Below are 25,119 nucleotides of genomic sequence, written 5' to 3' on the forward strand. Positions count from 1 at the left end.
GTGATGGGAAGTTCGGCTCTTTTTGGTGATCCGGCTCATTCGGCTCCGCTCACCATATAGAGCCGGCTTTTTTGGCTCTTTAAACGGCTCTTTTTTTTTAAATAGAAATCCGTTTTCCACAGTCCTCGTTCTAGGTCTTTGCCTGTGAAGTGAGGGCCTCATTCTCCCCCTGTGTGACGCAGTGTAGACTGTTATTCAGCATTGCTGCTTCCTCAGATTGTCAGCTCTTGTGATCAGGCCCCTGCTCCTCGCTCCGGTCTCTCCTGTACAGTGAGGCCTCATTATACCCCTTTATAAGGATCTAGTGACACAGTGTAGACTGTTACTCAGCATTGCTGCTTCCTCAGATTGTCAGCTCTTGTGATCAGGCCCCTGCTCCTCGCTCCTGTCTCTCCTGTGCAGTGAGGCCTCATAATACCCCTTTATAAGGATCTAGTGACGCAGTGTAGACTGTTACTCAGCATTGCTGCTTCCTCAGATTGTCAGCTCTTGTGATCAGGCCCCTGCTCCTCGCTCCGGTCTCTCCTGTGCAGTGAGGCCTCATAATACCCCTTTATAAGGATCTAGTGACGCAGTGTAGACTGTTACTCAGCATTGCTGCTTCCTCAGATTGTCAGCTCTTGTGATCAGGCCCCTGCTCCTCGCTCCTGTCTCTCCTGTGCAGTGAGGCCTCATAATACCCCTTTATAAGGATCTAGTGACGCAGTGTAGACTGTTACTCAGCATTGCTGCTTCCTCAGATTGTCAGCTCTTGTGATCAGGCCCCTGCTCCTCGCTCCGGTCTCTCCTGTGCAGTGAGGCCTCATTATACCCCTGTATAAGGATCTAGTGACGCAGTGTAGACTGTTACTCAGCATTGCTGCTTCCTCAGATTGTCAGCTCTTGTGATCAGGCCCCTGCTCCTCGCTCCGGTCTCTCCTGTGCAGTGAGGCCTCATAATACCCCTTTATAAGGATCTAGTGACGCAGTGTAGACTGTTACTCAGCATTGCTGCTTCCTCAGATTGTCAGCTCTTGTGATCAGGCCCCTGCTCCTCGCTCCTGTCTCTCCTGTGCAGTGAGGCCTCATAATACCCCTTTATAAGGATCTAGTGACGCAGTGTAGACTGTTACTCAGCATTGCTGCTTCCTCAGATTGTCAGCTCTTGTGATCAGGCCCCTGCTCCTCGCTCCGGTCTCTCCTGTGCAGTGAGGCCTCATAATACCCCTTTATAAGGATCTAGTGACGCAGTGTAGACTGTTACTCAGCATTGCTGCTTCCTCAGATTGTCAGCTCTTGTGATCAGACCCCGGCTCCTCCTCCGTTGTAGTCTTACCATGTATTGTTGCATTTTTTGTTAATGTCCTTTGTGAATTAGTAAATGCTGTGATATGTGTTGGTGCACCTGATGCATCCTGATCCTGATGCAAATGCAGGTCTGTGCGGCCCTATGTTAAGTATAGGGATCTAATCTGGATCAGGATGCATCAGGATTGCTACACATCACAACGCACCGCACCAAAACACTAGTGGGCTGTATCATACCATGCTGGGGGGTTATATGCCAATCTGGGGGGGCTATATACCAATCTGGGCTGTATTATACCATGCTGGGCTGTATTATACCATGCTGGGGGGGGGCTATATACCATGCTGGGCTGTATTATACCATGCTGGGGGGCTCTATACCATGCTGGGCTGTATTATACCATGCTGGGCTGTATTGTATTATACTATGCTGGGGGGCCATATACCATGCTGGGCTGTATTATACCATTCTGGGGGGCCATATACCATGCTGGGCTGTATTATACCATGCTGGGGGGCTATATACCATGCTGGGCTGTATTATACCATGCTGGGGGGCCATATACCATGCTGGGCTGTATTATACCATGCTGGGGGGCCATATTCCATGCTGGGCTGTATTATACCATGCTGGGGGGCTCTATACCATGCTGGGCTGTATTATACCATGCTGGGCTGTATTATACCATGCTGGGGGGCCATATACCATGCTGGGCTGTATTATACCATGCTGGGGGGCCATATACCATGCTGGGCCGTATTATACCATGCTGGGGGGGCTATATACCATGCTGGGGGGCTATATACCATGCTGGGGGGGCTATATACCATGCTGGGCTGTATTATACCATGCTGGGCTGTATTATACCATGCTGGGGGGCCATATACCATGCTGGGCTGTATTATACCATGCTGGGCTGTATTATACCATGCTGGGGGGGGCTATATACCATGCTGGGCTGTATTATACCATGCTGGGGGGCTCTATACCATGCTGGGCTGTATTATACCATGCTGGGCTGTATTGTATTATACTATGCTGGGGGGCCATATACCATGCTGGGCTGTATTATACCATTCTGGGGGGCCATATACCATGATGGGCTGTATTATACCATGCTGGGGGGCTATATACCATGCTGGGCTGTATTATACCATGCTGGGGGGCCATATACCATGCTGGGCTGTATTATACCATGCTGGGGGGCCATATACCATGCTGGGCTGTATTATACCATGCTGGGGGGCCATATACCATGCTGGGCTGTATTATACCATGCTGGGGGGCTCTATACCATGCTGGGCTGTATTATACCATGCTGGGCTGTATTATACCATGCTGGGGGGCCATATACCATGCTGGGCTATATTATACCATTCTGGGGGGCCATATACCATGCTGGGCTGTATTATACCATGCGTGGGGGCTATATACCATGCTGGGGTGTATTATACCATGCTGGGGGGCCATATACCATGCTGGGCTGTATTATACCATGCTGGGGGACCATATACCATGCTGGGCTGTATTATACCATGCTGGGGGGCTCTATACCATGCTGGGCTGTATTATACCATGCTGGGCTGTATTATACTATGCTGGGGGGCCATATACCATGCTGGGCTGTATTATACCATTCTGGGGGCCATATACCATGCTGGGCTGTATTATACCATGCTGGGGGGCTATATACCATGCTGGGCTGTATTATACCATGCTGGGGGGCCATATACCATGCTGGGCTGTATTATACCATGCTGGGGGGCCATATACCATGCTGGGCTGTATTATACCATGCTGGGGGGCTCTATACCATGCTGGGCTGTATTATACCATGCTGGGCTGTATTATACCATGCTGGGGGGCCATATACCATGCTGGGCTGTATTATACCATGCTGGGGGGCCATATACCATGCTGGGCTGTATTATACCATGCTGGGGGGCTATATACCATGCTGGGCTGTATTATACCATTCTGGGGGGCCATATACCATGCTGGGCTGTATTATACCATGGTGGGCTATATACCATGTGTTGCTGGGCAATACACTATGCAGCTGTGTTATATACCATGGGGGTACATTTTACATTATATTCTATAAGGGGAGGCTGTGTTATATAATATGGGGGGGGCTACATTATATTCTATGGGAGGTGGGCTGTATTATATTATATACTATAGGGGGGCTGTATTATATTATATTCTATGGGGGCTGCATTATATTCTATGAAGGGGCTACATTATACTATATAAGGGGCTGCATTATATCCTATGAGGGGGTTGCCATATATTCTATGGAGTGGCTGCATTATACTATGTGGGGGGGTACTGCATTATATTCTATGGGGGGTTATATTATATTCTATACAGATATTATATCCAGCTCTGCATAGACTTAATATTAGATAATAACTTTGTTGCCCTATGAAGGGGGGGGGCCCACTACAGTCTATGTCCGCCCCTGCACTAGTGTGAACGCAGCCCCACTCGTACAGCCCCTAACCAGGTGCCCCCATGTTATATACATGCTCCCAATATATCTTATTATCATTACCACAGCATAGCACAGGGCACAAGCCCTTCTAGTGAGGCGGGAAAGATCACTGTATGACAGAGCAGCATAGTCTATATTTTGTCTGCATACTGGTGCCACACAGCACATCCCTCGCTTCCGAGCATGCTCAGTGCCGCAAAACGGATTCCTGCACACGGAAGCACATGGATCCGTGTTGTCCTGGATCCGTGCTCCATAGAGTTCCATGTTAATTCCAGACGTGTAGCCGCGGATCCGTGCGTCTCTCTGTGCCTGCGTGTTTTTCAGATGACACAAAACTGCAACAAGTTGTGTTTTTGTGCATCTGATAAAATATGCAGACACACGGATCTGTGGGAAAACGGTGACATCTGGATGCACAGTCCCATCTGTCACCACTGAAAGTCAATGGAGACGAAAACGGATCCGTGTGCAGCCGAAATATGCAAGTGTGAGACCAGCTTAACCCTATATAATGATGGGGGCTGGACCTGATCTCTCCACAGGTTTTACCTAAAATCACTTTATATTACTTCCCCCACCCTTAGGGCTCACACTCACTAGCGAGAGACTCGCGTGATTCTAGTCTGAGTCTCTCGCATGGAAACCTGGCACTGCCGCTGGGACTGGGACCGGAGGGGGCGGCTGCATAGAAGTACATGTAGCCACACGCTCCGGTCCGAGTGCTGGTGGCAGCGCCAGGTTTCCATGCGTGAGACTTGCACAAGAATCGTCCGAGTCTCTCGTTAGTATGAGCCGTTAGCAGCAACACCTGCCACCGTCTGTCCTCCTCCCTGTAGTGTTGTCCTGAATCCTCCTGGCCCTGCGATCAATGGGATCGTTATATAGCGGCACTAACACTGTAACGGATGAGGTAACGCCCCCATTGGCTGCAATGATACGCATCCAAAATCGGCCTGATGCGTTACTTCATGACGCCCCCACAAATGCTGCAGATCGCGTTCCAGGGGGCGCCATGAAGTAACGCATCAGGCCGATCTTGGATGCGTATCATTGCAGCCAATGGGGGCGTTACCTCATCCGTTACAGCGTTAGTGCCGCTATGTAACGATCCTGTTGATCGCAGGGCCATAAACGCAATGTGAACCTGGCCTAACACTATGAGAAGATGATGATATACCAAACTATGTGCTGAGCCTCTCCTCCTACACACACCATATACTGTATGTATACACCAGGGAGGAGGGGCCAGGAAAGTGGAGCTTTATTCGGGACTAAAGGTAACGCACAGGTCATTGCAGATGATGATGACAATGTGCTGCGTCCCTCCTCTTAGGCCTGTTTCACACTTCCGTTTTTGTGTCCGCCAAACGGATCCGTTTCCGTTTTTTTGACGGAAACTGATGCAAACGGATCCGTTTTTTTAAAAACGGATCCGTTTTTTTGACGGATCCGCGGTAACCGTAATGGAAGTCTATGGGACAAAAAAAACGGATCCTGCAAAAAATGGCGGATCCGTTTTTTTACGGAAAACAACGGATTTTGACGGATTTGAAAAAACGGAAGTGTGAAACAGGCCTTACACACAGTCACACACCATATATGCCATGGAGGAACTGGCAGGATAGATTTGGGACTGAAGGGTTAATTCACGTGCATTTCTTCACATCTCCTCCCCCAGATGAGTCACAGTCAGGATTCACTGCTGACAGGCGCCAGAAAAAAAACAAAACGGCTTTTTCACCCTGCAGAGCCGGCTCATTTCGTTCACAGCAGGGAGCCGGCTCTTTGTATCCGATCGTTCGCGAACGACACATCACTAGTGTGAGGCGGGGAGGGCTCAGGGAAGGGGGTGGGAGCTGTGTGTGCGCGGTGCTGACTGCAGGGGCACAAACCGGGGGCAGCACGGAGCCGGTACATAGCAGAACAGGATATCTGGGGTCCTATTACCGACGAGCATTGGTGTGTGTAGAATCGTCACCGTGTGTGGAGGTAGGTATATATATCTCAAGGGTTGTGTGTAATGCAGGTATATATGTGTACAGTGGGGCATCCAGTCGTGGGCAATGAGTACAGAGGAACGTCCGCCTGTGCGCATCGCTCTGCGCGTGGAGGGGCGTCCGCCTGTGCGCATCGCTCTGCGCGTGGAGGGGCGTCCGGCTGTGCGCATCGCTCTGCGCGTGGAGGGGCGTCCGGCTGTGCGCGTCGCTCTGCGCGTGGAGGGGCGTCCGGCTGTGCGCGTCGCCCTGCGCGTGGAGGGGCGTCCGGCTGTGCGCGTCGCCCTGCGCGTGGAGGGGCGTCCGGCTGTGCGCGTCGCCCTGCGCGTGGAGGGGCGTCCGGCTGTGCGCGTCGCCCTGCGCGTGGAGGGGCGTCCGGCTGTGCGCGTCGCCCTGCGCGTGGAGGGGCGTCCGGCTGTGCGCGTCGCCCTGCGCGTGGAGGGGCGTCCGGCTGTGCGCGTCGCCCTGCGCGTGGAGGGGCGTCCGGCTGTGCGCGTCGCCCTGCGCGTGGAGGGGCGTCCGGCTGTGCGCGTGGAGGGGCGTCCGGCTGTGCGCGTCTCTCTGCCTGCGGAGTGGCGTCCGCCGGTGTGTAATATGTATTACTTGGGATCTTTGTGCTGCTGATGGTCGGGGGTCCCATCAGAGTGTCTGTGGTTGATACCGCTTCATGTCCCAAGGCCCTGCTGCCCCTTCTTGCTTCTAAATGGGAGCCGAGGAGCAGTGTGTATGGCATAGTGCCCGCTGCCACACAGCTGTATGGAAGATGCATAGTGCGCGCCCTGCACTGTGTATGTTTAACTACTTAGCAACCAGAGCCCACCGTCACTTAGTAGTAATTTTGTACATGTAGTGGTTTACCAGTCATAATTTATTTTAAGCTGACGTTTGGACACAATTTTTTTCTTTATTTATCTTTTAATCAGTTCGATATGTAGAGAGTATATGCTAAGAGTATGGTGCCTAAATTGTTTTTTTTTTTCTCAACTCATTTTAGTGTATATATTTTGCTTATGTTCGCATACATCTTTGCTACATAATAATTGTTCTCCTTGAGGTCTTCCCCCCACCCCTCAGTACCAATTGCAACAATGTGATAAGTATAGTCTCAAACCGAAAATCCCCTTTACTGCAGCGATGCCAAGACAGCGATGTCCCCTCAAGGTAAATATTTTAACCTGGTAACTTTTTCTCCTTCTTTCAGTTTCCTCTTCAGCATGTGTGAGGAAGAACGAGAAGCCAGCTACAGCACCAGACTGTAGTGTTTCCATCCACATCTCTACCTTCTCCTATGCAATATGATTTCTATAGATCAGCGGGTGTCAAAAGCCAACTCCACCAGTTGGATCAAACGTGGAGGTGTTCCACGAGGCAACCTCTGTCACCAGCATTATCATCATCCATCATGTAGAGAATGACGTTTTCCAATAGCAGAGATCTCCCACCTATGTCTAATGAAAATATGGAGGTCCACATGTCCCGTGTGGCTCCCTTTGCCAACAACGGGGAAATCCCACAGATGCGAAGTGCATCTGGAAGGAGGCGATCTCAAACTCTAGATAATTCAGAACCAGTTATCCAGAGAACTCGGTCTCAAAGCCGGCCTCATTCTCTTACGAGAAACACCGAGGTTAAAACGAGTCCTCCTCAAGACAGGACCTATATATCTGTAGGTGACAGCAACCTCAGCTGTGGAGTGATCCCAAAGGAGCTGCAGTCAAGGCTTCTTGACTTGAAGGACTATAAGTCCAGGACCCGCGCTATTGAAGAACTGAAGTATCTCATCCAGGATTTCAACTTCAATTCGATGTCCCATTCCAACGTGGTCGGGTTCATCAGCTTTTTATGCACGCTGCTCAATGACAGCAACTTCACTGTCGTCCTGGTCACTTTAGACGTTCTCAACTGCTTCGTTCTTAACCTCGGTCAGGGCGTTAAGGAGTTCCTGAGACCCATTGTTTCCTCCACAGTGAAGCTCCTCGGGGACGGTAAGGTCAAACAGGAGTATATGAAGATATATATGAGACTCATGAAGGTGGCTGGACCCTACAAGGTGGTCACGGTACTGCTGGAAAACCTAAAAAACAAAAACTCCCGGGTTAGGGAAGAGGTGGTGAATATTTGCATTGTATCCCTTCTGACATACCCAAGCGAGGACTTCAGCTTACCGTTGATAGCTTGTGAGATTGCTCCTTGTTTAATCGACAGCAAGAGGAAAGTCCGCCACGCCGCCCTGGAAGCCTTTGCCGTCTTGGCTGCCTCAATGGGCCCTGGAAAAAGCAGCCTATTGAAAGCCGTGGATGAAGTGGAACTACGAGAAGATGGGGACGGATTAATGAACGCGGTACAGGCCAGGTTGGCACGAAAAACCCTCCCTAGGATTACCCCCCAAGGTTTAGTAGAGTATGCCCTTCCTTTCCCATCATCTGCCCAGATCAGAGGGACTCATCACCACCCCGGGGCAGACACGGACTGGCTCCTAACTGGGAATCGAGTGCAAAGTGGACATTACCAAACTTCAGATCAGGGCGGGAGAAGAGGCACCCCTCACATTGATCCTGTCTCTCGCCGAATGTTGAGCGCTGGTAAAGGAAAAAATAAGTTCCCATGGGAAAATCAGGACCCAGGAGTCTTTGATGTGTTTCCTGGAACTCAGACTTCGGAGAAGGTACTTTTGCATGTATGTGTCGTGTTAATTTAGTGTTTTCTCCCTGTTGGGTTCCCTCATTCATCACGCAATCTGTACATAAGTGACCGGAGTGGATTCTTATGCCATAGGTGTATTTTTAGCGATGACCCTAAGGAGAATAACTCCTGCTTATTCTCAGCCGCTCTACATCCAAGTAAAATTCTCCTTTTTGTTTTCTTATTAAATTTAAGATATTTGGGGGTCCAGGAGTTAAAAAGAAAAAAAATGAATAAAAGAGAGCAGGAAAGTTGATGGAATAAGAAAAAAAAATCCCTATTTAACCCTTCATTCCACTGATCCCTGCTTTGTTTACATGCTTGCTACAATTACTTGTTTTATCTACATGTGATCGCTGCAGTCAACCATGTTGATGTTAGCATGTAGGTCAGCAATTGGCTTCAGGAAGGTGAACTGAGACTGATTGGGACCACTGAAGTATCTACATTTCCATGCAGACCGGTGAAGACCACCAAAGTGTCTACCTTTCTTTTCTATATGACCCCACGGGAAATTAAAGAAAAAAAAAAATGTATGTTTTTTGCGCAAAAGGAAGTTGCTTTATCCACCCTAGAAGTTTTACGTTCCTGGCCCTTGTAGATTTGTCGGGCTCATCCAGTATGGCGGCCTGTCCTGTCTGATGGCATGTCAGTCAAGTAAGGGTTAGATTATGACCGCCCACTGGACTCTTCCCAGGTAGCACATACTACTTCTTTATTCTTTCCTTTATGGTATGAGGGACATTTCAGGAAGTGGCATCAAGAGTGACCAGTTGGCATCTTATATAGTGTGACGGGGGTTTTATAGGGAACAATAGGTATCAGGTGACTTAAGATGCTCTGCAGAGTCAGGCCAAATTAAAGCATAATAATAAGGTGGGAATCAAGTGCGGAAAGAGAGGGCTCATATCAATAGCCTGCCTGGTCAGCACCTGCAGCTGTCGTGAGGCTGTGACTTGTGCAGTAATTAGGCTCTGACATTGTATGTGACGAGGAGGCCATTGTACGGATGATCTATAAATTCCCTGGTAACAGTAGGATCCATACGTGGAAACTTGAGGGGAAACTGCGTCGTAGTGCAATCAAGCTGCGGAGCCTATGGTGACCTGTGACACTAGAGAGCGGCTTGCTCTTGTAGAAATCAGGGTGTAAAGTTTCAGTGCAAGGTGACGTCCCGCAGGCTACAGACATATGACGTGGCTCATACGGGCCCCACCTTCCACAATTTGCAACCACTGGAGAGACACCAGGTCAGAGACCACCGGTGTGCCACTTTATAATCGCACGAATTAAGCTGGAATCTTGGTAGAAACCAAGACTCTGTGCTCTGACAATTGGCTGATCTCCAGGAATGCCAAATCAGATCTTTATTTTATCCACTTCCCAAAATCCACCATACATAGTGTAGTGCAGCGGTAACGCCGTATGCAGTGATCCACCAAAGTACAAAGCAAAAGTCTCTGTAATGTTTAACTCCCAAATAAATCACAGCATACGATATCCTCCGGGTCGCAGACGGGAACCATATCCTCTGGGTTAAAGCCGCCTTCTGAGACCAGTTGCCTGGTGGGGAAATCCATGATGTACAGGGGGGCTGTCACTGACATTTGGTGCCAAAGGAAAAAACAACCAAAACTTCTTTACATTCTGATTTACTTGAGTGTAGGGCTCATGACTCTCTGTCATGTAACCTGTCTATTTAATTGCACAGTTGCTTCATTTTATTTTTTTTTTTCTTTGAAGTCGGTGGAGCAATACAGTTGTGTGTGAAAATATGCACACCCATTAAACTCCGTGACGACCCATGTAGTAATTTTATTTTGTGTATCAACCTCCTGCCTTAGGGGTGTCTTCAAAAAGGATTTTATCTAGTATCCTGCTCCTATGTTATGACCGCTATGTATACCCTAGCTTGCAGGAGCAAGTATCTTTTATTTACCTATTTACAGATCGGCTAGTCTGTTTGATTTGGGATTTAAACGGGTTTTCCGCTGCAAATTATCTTTTTTAACCATCATGCAAACTGTGCTTTACTCTCCCTTCCTGGGTCCAGTGCTGAGTCTCCACACTGCTCTCAGTGTCTTATTGTCTGCAGCGCTGATCTTAGGCTGACAAACTCTGCAGCTCTGTCTAAGTTGACAACACACCGGGTGAACAAGGTTTGTCCAAAACAGGAACCCCCATTCCCCTGTAAGCAGTCAGGAAAGAAAGGTAATTGGATGAGGGGTTGTATCACGAGGCCCACAGGCGTCATTGTGCAACTATTTCCAGGGTGAAAAACCGTATTCGCCAGTTGTAGACGTTTTCTTGCTCTTTGCCAACCTGCACTGCACAATGTTGGAATAGTCTGCGAGTCCAAGGGGGGTTCAAGCCGACTCATGCAGAAAGTTTCTGTGTACTGACACAATCGTCAAATTATACACTGGGTACATGATCAATAGCTGTGTTAAAAAAAAAAAAAAAGAGAGAGAAGGAAACCCGCACCGCTAGGAATAAACGCTTGTTATTGACTTAAAGGGTTCGTCTGGTCTATTAAAGAATTAGTAGGAGAAGAGACATCTCAAATCCAGAGCTTGGCTTTTAAGACCACTTATTTCTCTGGAGGTCCCGCTGATTGCTTGGCCAGACTATTGATTTTGAATAGGAATGGTTGATTTTTCCTGCGGTGGCGCTGTAGGGAAATAGACCACCTGCAGCAGATTCCCTCTACAGATTACTGCCGATCACTGATCATAAACTTTGCTGCTCGGCTTCTCGTTATAAGAGCTGGATCATCCAAAACAAAGTAATTTCTGTAGGTAATATGGCGGGATGAGGCACCGGTTGGCGGCACTTTTTTCATTCTCCGTTATTTGTAGTTTCTGATGTTTGTACAGGAGGTTGTCTGGGGTCGTCAGATCAGTTCCCTCTTCTTTACCTGCAAGGTCCAGATTCGTTCTCATTCTGCATAAGTTGTGGGGCCTTATTTTATACGTTCGCCATATGTGCTGGCATGAAACGATATGTGAACAGGACCTTAAGGGGGATCTTGCATGCAGAAGCATTACCTGTCTGTTCATTGGTTATAAATGCCTAAACCTCCACCAATAACCCAAAAATGGGACCCCATTTTACCTCCTCCAGCCATGGCTGAAAAGTTGAAGCGTCACTCTGGAAGCTCCCTGACACATAGTCTACTGCGGTGCCAGAAATGGCGGAGTAACGTGCCAGCTCCTTGTTCTGGCATTTAAGCGGGTCCCCTTGGCCAGACCTTACTGATCCTGCATATATATCGGTATGGAATAATGCCCTTTTATGATGGCTGTGCTGCTCAGCCCAGGAACGCCATGCCCCGTAATCCCCTCTCCTAATATTATCACACATCTCCACCATTATATGGCAGCCGCTTGTAACCAGGTGCATGTGTGATCGGCCTGAGCCTTTTATCCGGGGCACAATGGATGCTCTTGATGTCAAATCCTCTGTCCACCCGACTGTCACTCCTGTTTGCACTAGCTAAATACTCCACGTGCCGGTGGCCGGGGCGTATCTCCACCGCTCTCATTGTCTGGCCTGAGTCTACTCTGTGTAAGTAGAGGAGGTGTGATGTTACCAGGACGCCGCCGATAAGAACTTGTTCACATGCCGATGCGGCCAAGCTTACTCTCAATTACATAATTACATAGCGGCGCGTTAAGACTCATTTATGGACGGGGTGTATAATCCTAATTGTACCGTGCCACATTATTTTACTTTACACAGCGGTGTGTGTCTTTTGAGGGGGTCATAATGCAGACCTACGATCATGGGGTACTTTGTCTGAAATTAAAAGTGGCACTTATTCCCCTATATTCTGCATATGTCTGAAAGATGCTGGTTCGATTTTGTGTCACTTCATGATCCCTGCCACAATCTACATACTCGTCAGTGGAGATGTCTCAAATATGTATATTAAGGGATTTTCCTATTATAGCAAGTTGTCGCCTAGCCACAGGATATGGATAAAAGGTTATGAGCCGCACCTTTGTGATATCGCACCTGTCAGGAAAACTGGGCTCCACTGACATCTGTTTGCAGACTCGGGGCTGTCGCAATATTCATAGACCTCAATAGAGAGCTGAGGCGTTAACTTGTCATAATAGGAATACCTCTTTACATATCATTTTTTGTAGCCTAGAAATATGCGGCAGTGCACACTGGTGACCATCGCTCAGCTGTACTATCAGGCACAACCTGTGTTCCGATGTAGCGCTCTTGGTAAAAGGAAGCAGTCGTGGTTTTTTTTTTTCTTCAAAAATCCTCCTAACGAACTCCTTTAGTGGTCAGCGCTTCTCTGAAACGCTTCACCTGTCTCATTTCGTTCCATTGCTGTTCAGTCTGTTCTTTACACTGCAGCTATTTGTCCCCTGTGCTTTACACTGCAGGTTTGGTTGCTGTGTAGCTGCATTAAGTGATTGCATGATGGTAATCCTCAGGTGAGAAACCTTGGACTGATAGGTCCCTATGACACCTGTATGATTGCTGTCAGTGAATAGAAGCATGCTCTTTTACACTCAGACTCGGGATCCGTCCTGGTGACATCCATTTTGCTCCCACTCTTAAATGTAAGCTGATCGGTTGTCCCCTTTTCTCCTTCGTCTCATTGGGGGACACAGAGACTGTGGGTGTATGCTACTGCCGTCTGGAGGCCGACACTAAGTATACAAAAAACAAGTTAGCTCCCCCTCCGCCGCATACACCCTCGCCCCGATAGCGGGTGGAAACCAGTTTTTGCTTAGTGTCTGATGGAGGCACGCGCAGTCTGGATCTCTCCAGACTATTTTTTTTTAATTATTATTTTTTCTCGCTATGAAGAGGAGACGGGCGACGGACCCTATTGAAAGGGTCCGATCGCCCCAAACCATCAACGGGCGAGCACGCGCGAGTATCGCCTCCGCGTATCCTTTCCCGCACCGAGGGACATCTCTGGGACTTTTCCCCAGACATCTATTTTTCTTTTTTATTTTGTGAAGATAAGACAGGGGCAACGCATCCTATTGAAAGGATCCGATTTTCCCAAACCAGCAACGGGCGACCACGTGCGAGTGTCCCTCCACGTTTCCTCTCCCGCGACGTGGGACATTATGCCAGACTTAGCCCTGTCCACCCCTAGGTATCGAAACCATGGGCTTGCACAGAGGCACAAGACTAGTCTGTGCGGCCCCCACTGCTCCACCAACGCATGACGGCGGTGCTACATGGCGGCGGACGGTCCCTCTCCTCGCCCAGACAAGGCGGACGGAGCTAGGGTGCCTGCACCGTCCGAAGATGGATACCTCATGACCTCAGGGCAGGTATGGATGTGCGGGGAGGGCCCTGGGCAGCGAGAGGCTCCAGGCTAGCACCTGCTTAGGGAAAGAGCAGGTCAGCGCAGTCCGTATGCCCCAGCAACTCAGGTGTTGGAGCCGCAGAGTTTGCATAGGGCTGTGATCAGCAGCCATTTCCCTCCTTCCTCCCTCCTTCCTCCCATATCTGTAGCCCGGTATGCGTGGAGATCCCGCGCCAGGGGAGATGCCAGCGGTGGAAGGGAGAGCGCTTCAGGGGGGTACCGGCGGGATCGCCAGGATGGCGCGCCCATGCACCGGCGGGCGGGCAGTGTCCAAATTTAGCCCGCGGCTTCGGGCTAGGCCGCGGGGGGAAGGCCCGCCCCCCGACGTGATGTCATCCGGCAGCGCCCCCAGGTCCGGGGCGGGCGCTGGATAAAATTGAGGCCCCGGCTTCAGAACAGGGTAGGCCAGCATTCGCAGCCTACCCAGAGAGGAAGTAACAGCCAGAATCAGGAGCGCGGGGAGACACGAGGAGCCGTGTAAGTGCGACCCTGTCCCGGAGCCACACTAGGGCAGGTTACCCTCCTTCTCCTCATTTTCCCTTAAGCCTTAGAGAAAAAAAAAATGGGAGAGAGAGAAAATTGGCCTTTTTCAGCAGTATGTTTGGGAAAGGGAAAAAGCACACGTCCTTTTATACCGCATGCGTTTCCTGTGGGGTTGTGTTCCCGCGAGTGCAGTCTATTAAGTTATGTGAAGCCTGTAGTTCCGAACGCGCCCAGGAGCCCTCCCTTCCAACGGAGCCCAGAGGTCCGGATCCCCCGGAATGGGCGTTATCACTTTCTCGGTCTATGGCTTTGCTTACGAAGGCGATTGAGACCCTTCAGGCCCCGGATAGGGGTAGAGATGACGGCTCGCCTGTTTGGGAGGGTTCATCCACCTCACAAGGGCCGCCGGCCTGCAGGGGCCGCACTCTCTCTCTAAGCAGACGTACAGGGAGAGAACCCATATGGCGTCTCCGGGCCCCTCCGGTGCTTCGGCATCCGTGAGTGCGGCGTCTCGCTCACCGTCACCATTTTCTGGGAGCGAGCAGAGTTCGGATGAGGACATGCAGGAATTCTTGGACTTGCATACCCCGGGGTGTCGGGAAACGGTAGACAGTTTCATTGAAACTGTCAATCTGGGTATTGAGGAGGATGTCTCCCTAACCGCAGGGCATAAAATATCTTTTAAAGAGGCCAGGCGACCACATAGAGTGTTTAGCACTCATCCAGAGTTCGAGGACATGGTGCAGTGGCACAGGGAACATCCAGACAAGCGTTTTTCGGGACAAAGAACGCTAGAGACGAGATACCCGTTTGCACCAGAGCTCTGTAAGAGATGGGCGGAATCTCCGATTGTGGATCCCCCAGTGTCACGCCTGGCCTCAAGATCAGTGTTGTCAGAGCCTAGTGGTTCTTCCATTAAGGACCCCACGGATCGGCTCATAGAAGGTTTAGCACGCTCGGTGTATGAGGCATCGGGGTCAGCGCTTTTGCCTTCATTTGCGGCAACATGGGTGGCCAAAGCCATGATGTCATGGTCAGAGTCTTTGAATAGAGTCCTACAGGATAGAGACTTGCCGATAGAGGTGTCTGAGATAGCAAATCAGATCGCGATGGCGGGTGACTATCTAATTAATGCATCCTTGGATGCGGCTAATTGCGCGGCACTAGCGGCGGCAAACGCTATCACCATTAGGAGAGCCTTGTGGCTAAGGCTATGGCGGGCTGATTCAATTTCTAAGAAATCGTTAACTTCCCTGCTGTATCAGGGTAGCCGACTATTTGGGGAGGGATTAGACAAACTCATTTCGGATGCCACAGGGGGAAAGAGCAGTTTTCTCCCACAGCAGAAGATTAGACTGCCTTTTCGTCAACCGCAGGCGCGCTTTCGAGCATTTCGCTCTCCCGGATGGGAAACAGCGGCCAGTTCTGCCACCCCAGCTCGCCACAACCAAGACAGAGAGCGTCAGGTCACGTATAAAGCCAACCCGCTGGGTAGGATGCGGGGCCGACCGCCCAGGTCAAGGGAGGCCAGGTCCCAGAGGCCCTCAGCAAAATGACTCGAGGCATCAGGTACCCGAAGACAGCAGAGTAGGCGGACGTCTGCTCAGGTTCCGCTACGTCTGGGTCAAGGTGGCACACGACGCATGGGTGGCGGAATTAGTCTCATCCGGGTACAAAATAGAGTTTATCGGACATCCTCCAAGACGATTTTTTCCTTCCCGGCTTCCCAAATCGGAATCCATGGCAGAGGCGTTGCTAGGGGCCATCAGGAGTCTTCAATGCAACGGAGTCATTGTCCCGGTACCAGAGGGCGAAAAGACTCAGGGATTTTATTCCAATCTGTTCGCGGTCCCCAAGAAGGACGGAACAGTGAGACCGGTTCTGGACCTAAAGCTCCTGAACAGGTTCGTCAGAGTCAGGCACTTTCGGATGGAATCCCTCCGGTCAGTGATATCGGCCATGGAGCAGGGAGAATATTTGGCCTCAATCGATGTCCAGGATGCCTATCTGCACATCCCTATTTTTCCCCCGTATCAAAAGTTCCTTCGGTTTGCAATAGATGCTCGGCATTTCCAATTTGTGGCTCTGCCGTTCGGGTTAGCAACGGCTCCCAGGATATTCACAAAGGTAATGGCGGTTGTCATGGCCATTCTTCATTCTCGGGGCATAATGGTTTTGCCGTACTTAGACGACCTCTTAGTAAAGGGTCCGTCTTTTCGGGCATGCGAGGAAAATGTCAGCATCACGCTGGATACCCTATCTTGCCTAGGATGGTTGATCAACGGGAAGAAGTCATCCCTTACCCCAGCTCAGAGGATTCTATTCCTAGGGATGATTTTCGACACTTCCCGAGGGTTGGTAATTCTCCCTCAGGACAAGGCTCGGGTGCTCCGGCAGGGAGTTCGGAGTCTTCAACAACCAGGCCCTCACACTATTCGATATGGGATGAGTTCTAGGGAGGATGGTAGCGGCAATAGAAGCGATTCCGTTTGCTCAATTTCATCTTCGTCCCCTGCAGCACGCTCTCTTGACAGCTTGGGACAGGAGTCCGTTCTCCCTCAGTCATCAGTGCAGGTTGTCCTCTCAAGTCCGACGAGCACTTCAGTGGTGGACGCGCGACTCCTCTCTTCTTCAGGGGAAACCCTTTCCCCCAGACCAATGGTTGGTGATCACGACCGACGCGAGTCTTCTCGGTTGGGGAGCGGTGTTTCGCCATCACACGGCCCAGGGGCAGTGGTCGCCCCAAGAAGCTCGTCTCCCAATCAACTTGTTGGAGATTCGAGCGGTGCGGTTGGCGTTGCAGCATTTTCAGCACTGGCTAGCAGGACGCCCAGTCCGGGTGCAGTCAGACAACGCCACGGCAGTGGCGTACGTGAATCACCAGGGAGGCACGCGCAGCAGGGCAGCCATGCGCGAGATGGAGCATGTACTCCGTTGGGCCAAGAGGCACCACTCGGTAATCTCAGCAGTTCACATACCAGGCGTGGAAAATTGGGCAGCAGATTTCCTAAGTCGGCAGGGTGTCGTTGCCGGGGAATGGTCCCTGCATCCCGAGGTCTTCCAGCAGATTTGCCAACGGTGGGGGACTCTGGACGTGGATCTGATGGCCTCCAGGGAGAACGCCAAAGTGGGCGTGTTTGTCGCTCGGTCCCAGGACCCGCGAGCAATCGCAGTGGACGCATTGGTCCTTCCATGGAACCAGTTTCGGCTCCCATTCCTGTTTCCTCCTCTGCCGCTTCTCCCGAGGGTCATCAGAAAGATCAAGACAGAGAGGGTCCCGGCAATTCTACTGGCCCCAGACTGGCCCCGTCGAGCTTGGTACGCGGATCTAGTACAGCTCCTCACAGACGTGCCGTGGCGTCTACCGGAATGGCCAGACTTACTGTCTCAGGGGCAGATCTGCCTCCTGAACTTAGGGGCCCTGTGTTTGACGGCATGGCCGTTGAATCTTGGATTCTGACCCAGGCGGGGTTTGGGCGTGAGGTGGTTGCTACAATGGTTAGCGCCCAGAAGCCGGCCTCGGCGAGGGTTTATCATAACACTTGGAAGGTTTTCTTTCTCTGGTGTCGAGAGCACGGGGTTGCGCCTTTGTCCTTCTCGGTTCCCAACATCCTGGCTTTTTTGCAGTCAGGCCTAGACGCAGGTTTGGCCCCGAGTTCCCTGAGGAGGCAGATATCGGCCTTGTCTGTCCTTTTCCAGCGAAAGATCGCTTCCAATATGCAGGTCAAGACATTCATTCAGGGGGTCTCTCATTTGGTGCCCCCCTTTAGGGCGCCCATAGACGCTTGGGACCTTAACCTGGTTCTGGGTGTCTTGCAGGAAACTCCTTTTGAGCCATTGCAAGAAGTCTCATTGTCATACCTTTCCAGAAAGGTCGTATTTTTGGTAGCCATAACTTCCATTAGGCGGGTCTCGGAGTTGGCAGCCCTATCTTGTAGAGCTCCGTTTCTGACTTTTTTTTTAAGGATAAGGTAGTCCTTAGACCACCGCCGCCGTTTCTGCCGAAGGTTGTGTCCTCTTTCCATATTAATGAGGACATTGTTTTGCCTTCGTTTTGTCCAGCTCCAGTACACAGTGTGGAAAAGGCGCTCCACACGTTGGACCTAGTAAGGGCCCTCAGGAGGTATGTGTCAAGGACAGCACCTTTTCACCAGACAGACTCGTTGTTTGTGATTCCTGAAGGGAGCAGGAAGGGGCTCGCAGCCTCACGGTCGACCATAGCCAGATGGATTCGCCTAACTATTCAAGAGGCTTACCGTATTAGAGGCACGCTGATTCCAACAGGTATCGGGACGCACTCTACTCGGGCAGTGGGCGCCTCTTGGGCGCTTCAGCACCAGGCTTCGGCAGAGCAAGTATGCAAGGCGGCAACTTGGTCAAGCCTGCACACGTTTTCGAAACATTATAATTTGCATACTCAGGCTTCGTCAGATGCGAGCCTGGGTAGGAAAATTCTCCAGGCAGCAGTGGCACACCTTTAAATAGGGGGGCATGCGGTTTGGATCGGTGAGTTGCTCCCACCCAGGGACTGCTTTAGGATGTCCCACAGTCTCTGTGTCCCCCAAAGAGACGAAGGAGAAACATGGATTTTTCTGAGTACTCACCGTAAAATCCTTTTCTCCGAGACGCTCATTGGGGGACACAGCACCCACCCTGATAGCCAGTTGGCTCTTGTTTATTTGATTAGTGTAATTCTTGGTTTATTATTGGGTGGTCCTTTTTTCAGACATATGATTTTCTGCGGTAAGGCTAATTTGCTTTTATGTTCTCCTACTGCTTTTGCACTAAACTGGTTTCCGCCCGCTATCGGGGCGAGGGTGGATGCGGCGGAGGAGGAGCTAACTTGTTTTTTGTATACTTAGTGTCGGCCTCCAGACGGCAGTAGCATACACCCACAGTCTCTGTGTCCCCCAATGAGCGTCTCGGAGAAAAGGATTTTACGGTGAGTACTCACAAAAATCCATGTTTCTAAAAGGGCTCATTCACATTCGCAATTTTTTTTAAATTTTTTTTTCTTGATTTTGATTTTTTTTTTTTTTTTTTTGCTGCAATTTTATAAATTTACATCAGAAGCTAATAAGGGGACTGTGTATTTGTCCTCCTTTTTGTCCCCTCCCCTTTGATGGATCTTTGTCTTTTTCCTCCTCGCAGCCTTCCTCCACCTTCGATGTCCATCACACTCCCATTGTGAAGACCCCAATGGCGAAAACCAGAAATTGCATCCACCAGACGCCCAGTGACTACAGTATCCAGCCCGACCCCCGAGCGGCTGTGTCCGGTAATGAATAAATGTTTCTTCTGTTCGTTCCTTTTTTATTTATTTTTTCTTTCCGTATTATATTTACATGAATCAAAGCCGCAATACCTGACACAGCCTGATCACGCGAGTGGCGCTATTTCTGCATCCAGAGGGGTGAATCTGCTGTGGCCGAACTGACCCGCTGCAGAAGACAAATCCCTCTCCAGTAAATGGGAAGATTTTGTACACAAGATTTAGTAAAGCCTCAGCCACAATGCTCTGCAGACCAGCGCGTTTCCGGTCCACGTGCGTCACGGACCCATTGTAGCCAGTGCACGAGCACGTTATTCCACACTAGATAAGCATGGAAAACATAAAAAGGAGAAGAGTTTTTCAGACTCAAATAGTGAATGCAATAGACGTCGCCTCCTGCGCCCATATGTAGATCATTTCTTTTGGATGTGGCCGGGTTCAGACAGCCGGAAAGTTGGCTGTGTGTATGACTCGTGCAAGCATACCATATGGGCAGATTTACAGTGTTTTTTCAGTTATTTTTTTGTTGTTTTTTTTCTTTAAGAAAAAAATTCTTAGTGTTTTTGTTTCTGAAAAAATGCAGCATTTCACACTGAGGCACTGGAGCTGCGACACTGGGCCGTGATCTAGTTTGTGCTCAGCAGGGTGACGGTTCACCCCTTCCCACCTCACACATGGTGCTGGTTGGGAGTATTTGTCCGCAGCCTGGGGGGGTGTTAGCTGTGTTGAATGGGCCCTCGGGTACGTGCTCAGTCCCTGACCCTTCCACTCCTTAATTATAGGGGTCAAAAAGAACGCCATGTGCCAGCAGAGGCCCGTAATAAAAGGGTTACAGATGTCGTAAATGTAACCCACCAGACAGTCCGAGTATAAAATAATCACTATTGACCGCCAGCCACACGTCTGCTTCCTTAAATGCTACTGTGGGTTTCTAACCGCTGCATTTAAGGTGCCCAGACATGGGGGGTGGGGTACACGGATCCATATAACCATCGGTTTCTTCTTTCCCCATGCCTCTGTTACCTTTTATATTCTTGCACTGTTGCCATGTCTGTTCTCCCTTCTGTGAAGCTATAGCTAAAATTCAGTACTAGAGAAATGAAATCCTCAGTGTGGCCACTGTGCACCCTTTCCCCAGGTAAGGAGGAGGCTCCCATTCCACTGAAGGCGTCCATCGTGCGGCTCCCATCAGGACGGAAAGACCTCAATAAGTCCAAGCCCGTCCCGCCAATCGCTAAAGGGACCAAATCCTTACCGGAGATCAGTTCTGTGTCTGGCAGCTGCTTCTGGAGTAACCCCAAAGCCCTCGCCAAGACTGGAGAGGAGGAAAGCCTTGCGCTGGACCTCTTGGATCTAAGTCTAGGAGATGAAGATGACCGCGAAGAGGTTTGTGTTTTGTAGCCAGGATGTGTCTCACATGTTCTTATGCCCTCAGTTACTATTTCCATGAGCCTCCTGCATAGAGCCTGCTAGGTTACTGGTCCATGATTAGGAAGACATGGATAGCTTATTAAAAAATAAATAAAAAAATAAACAGCGTCCCCACTTATCTCGTATACAGTCTGTGTATGGTTTTCCAGATAAGCTCAAACCTAATGAATGGTTCTGAGCTGCAATATCACATACATCCTGTACACAGAGGTGGCAATGTCTACTCCTGGTTGTCTGTGATTGTGTGCACTGCAGAGAGTACAGGGAGGTTAACTTCTATAGCAGTCAACTCTGGCAGAACCGCTGAGCTCAGTGATTGGCTGCAGTGCTGTTGATGTAAAGTCAGCGCTGCCAACTATAACGGACACCAGGAGCAGCGGAGAAGAATTGGGGCTGAACCCAGAGAGGGGCGGTAAAGCGCAGTTTATTTATTTTTTTACTTTTATGCCACATCAATAGTTTTCAAAACTGGAAAACCCTTTTTAGGCAGATGTGCAGTGACCCGCTGCCAGGAACCTGCAGTGATCTGGAAGATTAACTGTAGCGCCTCCACAGGGGTAGTGAAGCATTACATAGTGCCTATTAAATGTGGATGTGTTGGGTCCTTCAGTGTGAAATGTCCTCTGCTATGGCTTCTGGTGTGGTCCAGTGATACTCAACCATTTCTCCCCTGTATTATCTGCCTGTGTCTTTCCGTTATTTTTTTTTTTATTGCTGTTCTCAATGTGCAGATGGAAAGTTCACTTAGAAACGTACGGAACAGCGCAGCGAGGAAGCGGGCCAAGATGGGTGGCAGCCTGTCAGACCTGGAGAGCCCGGACTCCATGAAAATAGACCTAAATATAGATTCTCTGTCTTCAACGTCTTCACCTATTAGCGGACGTTACAGTGAGAGTGGGGTCTACAGCCGTGAGTCCCAGCAATCACCTCTGTCACCTCCCCTGCAACTGAAGAAAATGTGAGTACCGGCCACCTAAGGCTGCGGGACATCCAGCTCCTCACAAACTGGAGCCTTACTTAGTTTGAGAACTGTGGGCATCATTAATATAATGTGATATCACTGTGTGCAATCCCCTGTGATGTCAGTGTTTATTAGCACTGCCCTGTAACATCATTGTATTCATTCTCTCTGTGACATTATTACTCCCTGTAGTAGGATCTTGTGTGTTTTCCAGGTGTGGTGACGTCACTATAGTTCCTGGCCGTGCTTGGTCACGTCACTATAGTTCCTGGCCGTGCCTGGTGACGTCGCTATAGTTCCTGGCCGTGCCTGGTGACGTCGCTATAGTTCCTGTCCGTGCCTGGTGACGTCGCTATAGTTCCTGGCCGTGCCTGGTGACGTCGCGATAGTTCCTGGCCGTGCCTGGTGACGTCGCGATAGTTCCTGGCCACGTCGCGATAGTTCCTGGCCGTGCCTGGTGACGTCGCGATAGTTCCTGGCCACGTCGCGATAGTTCCTGGCCTTGCCTGGTGACGTCGTGATAGTTCCTGGCCGTGCCTGGTGACGTCGCGATAGTTCCTGGCCGTGCCTGGCAACGTCACTCTGATTATTACCCCTTTGCCGTGTCATTGTTTAGGTAAATGTATAAAAACTGATGCAAAGGAAAAATGTAGTAAGAGCCTCCGGCAATAGTTCAGGTGAGTGATTGGTTGCATTGATTGGCGACACTTTCCCCTTCCGTAGGTTGCCGCCCTCTTCGCTTACGTTCGGTGCAGAGGTGACATTGGTATCTTATACCCCACCTGGCGAGCTGAGCAGCTCTTCTGTAGTTCGCTTACGATATTCCCATAGGACTTTTTGCATTTACTTTATCGGGTTGTCCACCTAAAGTCTTTATGGCACATCTGCAGGAGATGCCATACTTGCCGATAGGTATGCGTGCCACTGCTGGGACTCGAATCTTCCTCCAGAACAGGGCCCATTTGTGAGCAAGCCTGGCCACCTTGCCATTCAGGGCAGACATCTCTGAAGTGTATGGACATATGGTGGCATCTGTCGTCCATAGGCTGCCACGTTACCCCAACGTGTACCACGATGTCTGCACGTCTCCATACAGCAGAGATAAGGGAGAATGGCGAGTACCAGCCCGGCCAGCCGAGTGATCCCTGCTGACAGGTAAATGGCAGCGTGTCCTCCCCGAATAGTCGGGTACGTAATGACGGACTGGTTTATCTGCCATAATTATGTGCTGCTTGAACGTCGCTCCGTTAATTACACCCTGGGGTTTGTGACTTTTAACTGCTTATTCTTTTGGTTCCAGAGCGTTAGACCTTTGTGTGACGTTACCCCTCATTTATCAAAACTTAACTAAGATGATCATTTGGATGGCTGCTTGTCAGATCATAGTGAATTAATGAGTAGCAAATTCCACCAGCCAAATGTTATCATTATTCAGTTCTTTGTTTTTGCCTTTTTGTTGTTGTTGTTTTCTCCTCTGCCTTGATAAGCCGTATGAGGACTCGGCTTTATTTTTTTGCAGAACAAATTGAAGTTTCCAAAACATATAAAAAGTGACAATTCCAGCATTTTTTATTTTTAGCCCCCCCTATGGGACTTCAACCGTCAAGTATTGCAGTATATAGAAGAAATGACGATCTTCTACAAAGCTCAGGCTATGGTGGCCGTCATTGGAGTACAAAGATGGTGGCAACGGAGTGGGGGCTACAGTAGGCTCCTGGCTGCCTTCGCAACCCCTTGACACCCCGTGGTCCGGGGTAGAGAAGCAGTAGCTACCTGAGCAGTCATATCACTCAATTGCACCAATTAAATGCCGCGGCCAGAGTTAGCGAGTCGTATCTAAGTAATTAAACAGCAGCTTCAATCACTGCTGTAAGAGGCAGATGCCGACTGTGTAAGACGGCCGGCACCTGCCCTGTACGCAGCGGACTCCGCTCCTGAACCCGCACCATGCAGACGCACAGAGATATTTTCAGCAATATGTCATCTCTGCACTGTCGGAGGGGTGTAGTACACTTCAAACCTGATCGTGGCGTTCTCACAAAACAAAAAAGTGTATTATTTGCAGAACTTTGCAATATTAGGAGTTAATTAGTAACCAGGACTGGAGGAATGTGGTGACTACAAGTTTCTTGTTGACCTGTGGCTGGATAAGCCTCACACGGGGTCACTAAGAGAACATTAACCCTTTCTGCCGTACATCACAGGTGCCCCCCCACACAAATTGTACCCCCTCCGATCACAGGAAGTCCTGGCAGCAGGACGCAATGGAAGATATATTGAATATGACATATTACTTATTGATGGTGGGCTGACTTGTAGGACCCCCATGATCCTTCACAGCACTGCTGTCCACCTATGTTGCAGGTAGCTGCAACATTGTGCCGTTCCTTTCCGTGTAGCTACTTCAGAGCCCCCTGCAAAAGGAAGGATCACGAGGACTGTTGCGAACAATAAGTGATGAGGGACCATCGCATCTTTTTATTTTACATCAGCAGAGATCATTTGAGCCAAATCAGCCAATCAGAACAACGCTGCTTATAGTCACTAGATGGGAATACCCCATTAAATAAATTTGTAAGTTGGGGGCATGACATGCCAGGTCATCTTAGAGCAATATCAAGACCCCAGAACAGAGGGGCATTCCTGCACCTCTGCAGACCCTGTTTATAGGGTGAGACCCTGGTGCATAATCTTGTGCTTTATACCACACCTCAATGGGCACAATTACGGAGATTACACTTTTGCCCACTTAATATGTGTTTCCTTGTCTTGCCGGGTAATTATGTTCATCCTTTATTTGCTAATATTGTGTTATATGTTCTCTGTCTTACAATTTCAGGTCAGATGTGAATTTGGTATCAAAATTACGTCCGTCAAGAGTCTTTTCTGCCCGGAACAAAGATGCCGTGAAGAAGCCGGACGGCGCTTCCCAAGGTACGATCCCCCAAACTGGAACAGGTTACATGACCAGACATTCCCTCCCCTTTCAATACAATTCCGAGTACCCCTTAGAAATACGACTTGTGCCCCCTGTTGTACACGGTCTCCTGGGCTGGATATAGACTGTGTGCATTTACAAATATGACCGGCATAGGATTTTGAGGGTTTTTTGTTGGGGGTGGGGGGGGGCATTCCATTATTTCCTCTGTTTAGCAATTGTC

General features: G+C 49.8%; 1 protein-coding gene across 2 annotated transcripts in view; it reads left to right on the forward strand.

Moving 5' to 3' along the window:
* Positions 1-5,639: 5,639 nt before the first annotated feature.
* Positions 5,640-25,119, forward strand: part of TOGARAM1 (TOG array regulator of axonemal microtubules 1) — a 49,698-nt gene continuing 30,218 nt past the window's right edge. Inside the window, exons 1-6 of one of the 2 annotated variants that reach the window (XM_073577787.1) lie at positions 5,640-5,777; positions 6,984-8,459; positions 19,446-19,572; positions 20,705-20,952; positions 21,729-21,955; positions 24,798-24,892. In XM_073577787.1, the coding sequence (XP_073433888.1) occupies positions 7,194-8,459; positions 19,446-19,572; positions 20,705-20,952; positions 21,729-21,955; positions 24,798-24,892 (1,963 nt within the window). In that variant the 5' untranslated portion in view covers positions 5,640-5,777; positions 6,984-7,193. The remainder of the gene's footprint in view (positions 5,778-6,983; positions 8,460-19,445; positions 19,573-20,704; positions 20,953-21,728; positions 21,956-24,797; positions 24,893-25,119) is intronic. The other variant, XM_073577788.1, reaches the window with a different exon arrangement.

This window comes from Dendrobates tinctorius, unplaced genomic scaffold, assembly GCF_039654945.1.
Source record: "Dendrobates tinctorius isolate UK_male_01 unplaced genomic scaffold, ASM3965494v1 ptg000057l, whole genome shotgun sequence".
Classification (NCBI taxonomy): domain Eukaryota; kingdom Metazoa; phylum Chordata; class Amphibia; order Anura; family Dendrobatidae; genus Dendrobates; species Dendrobates tinctorius.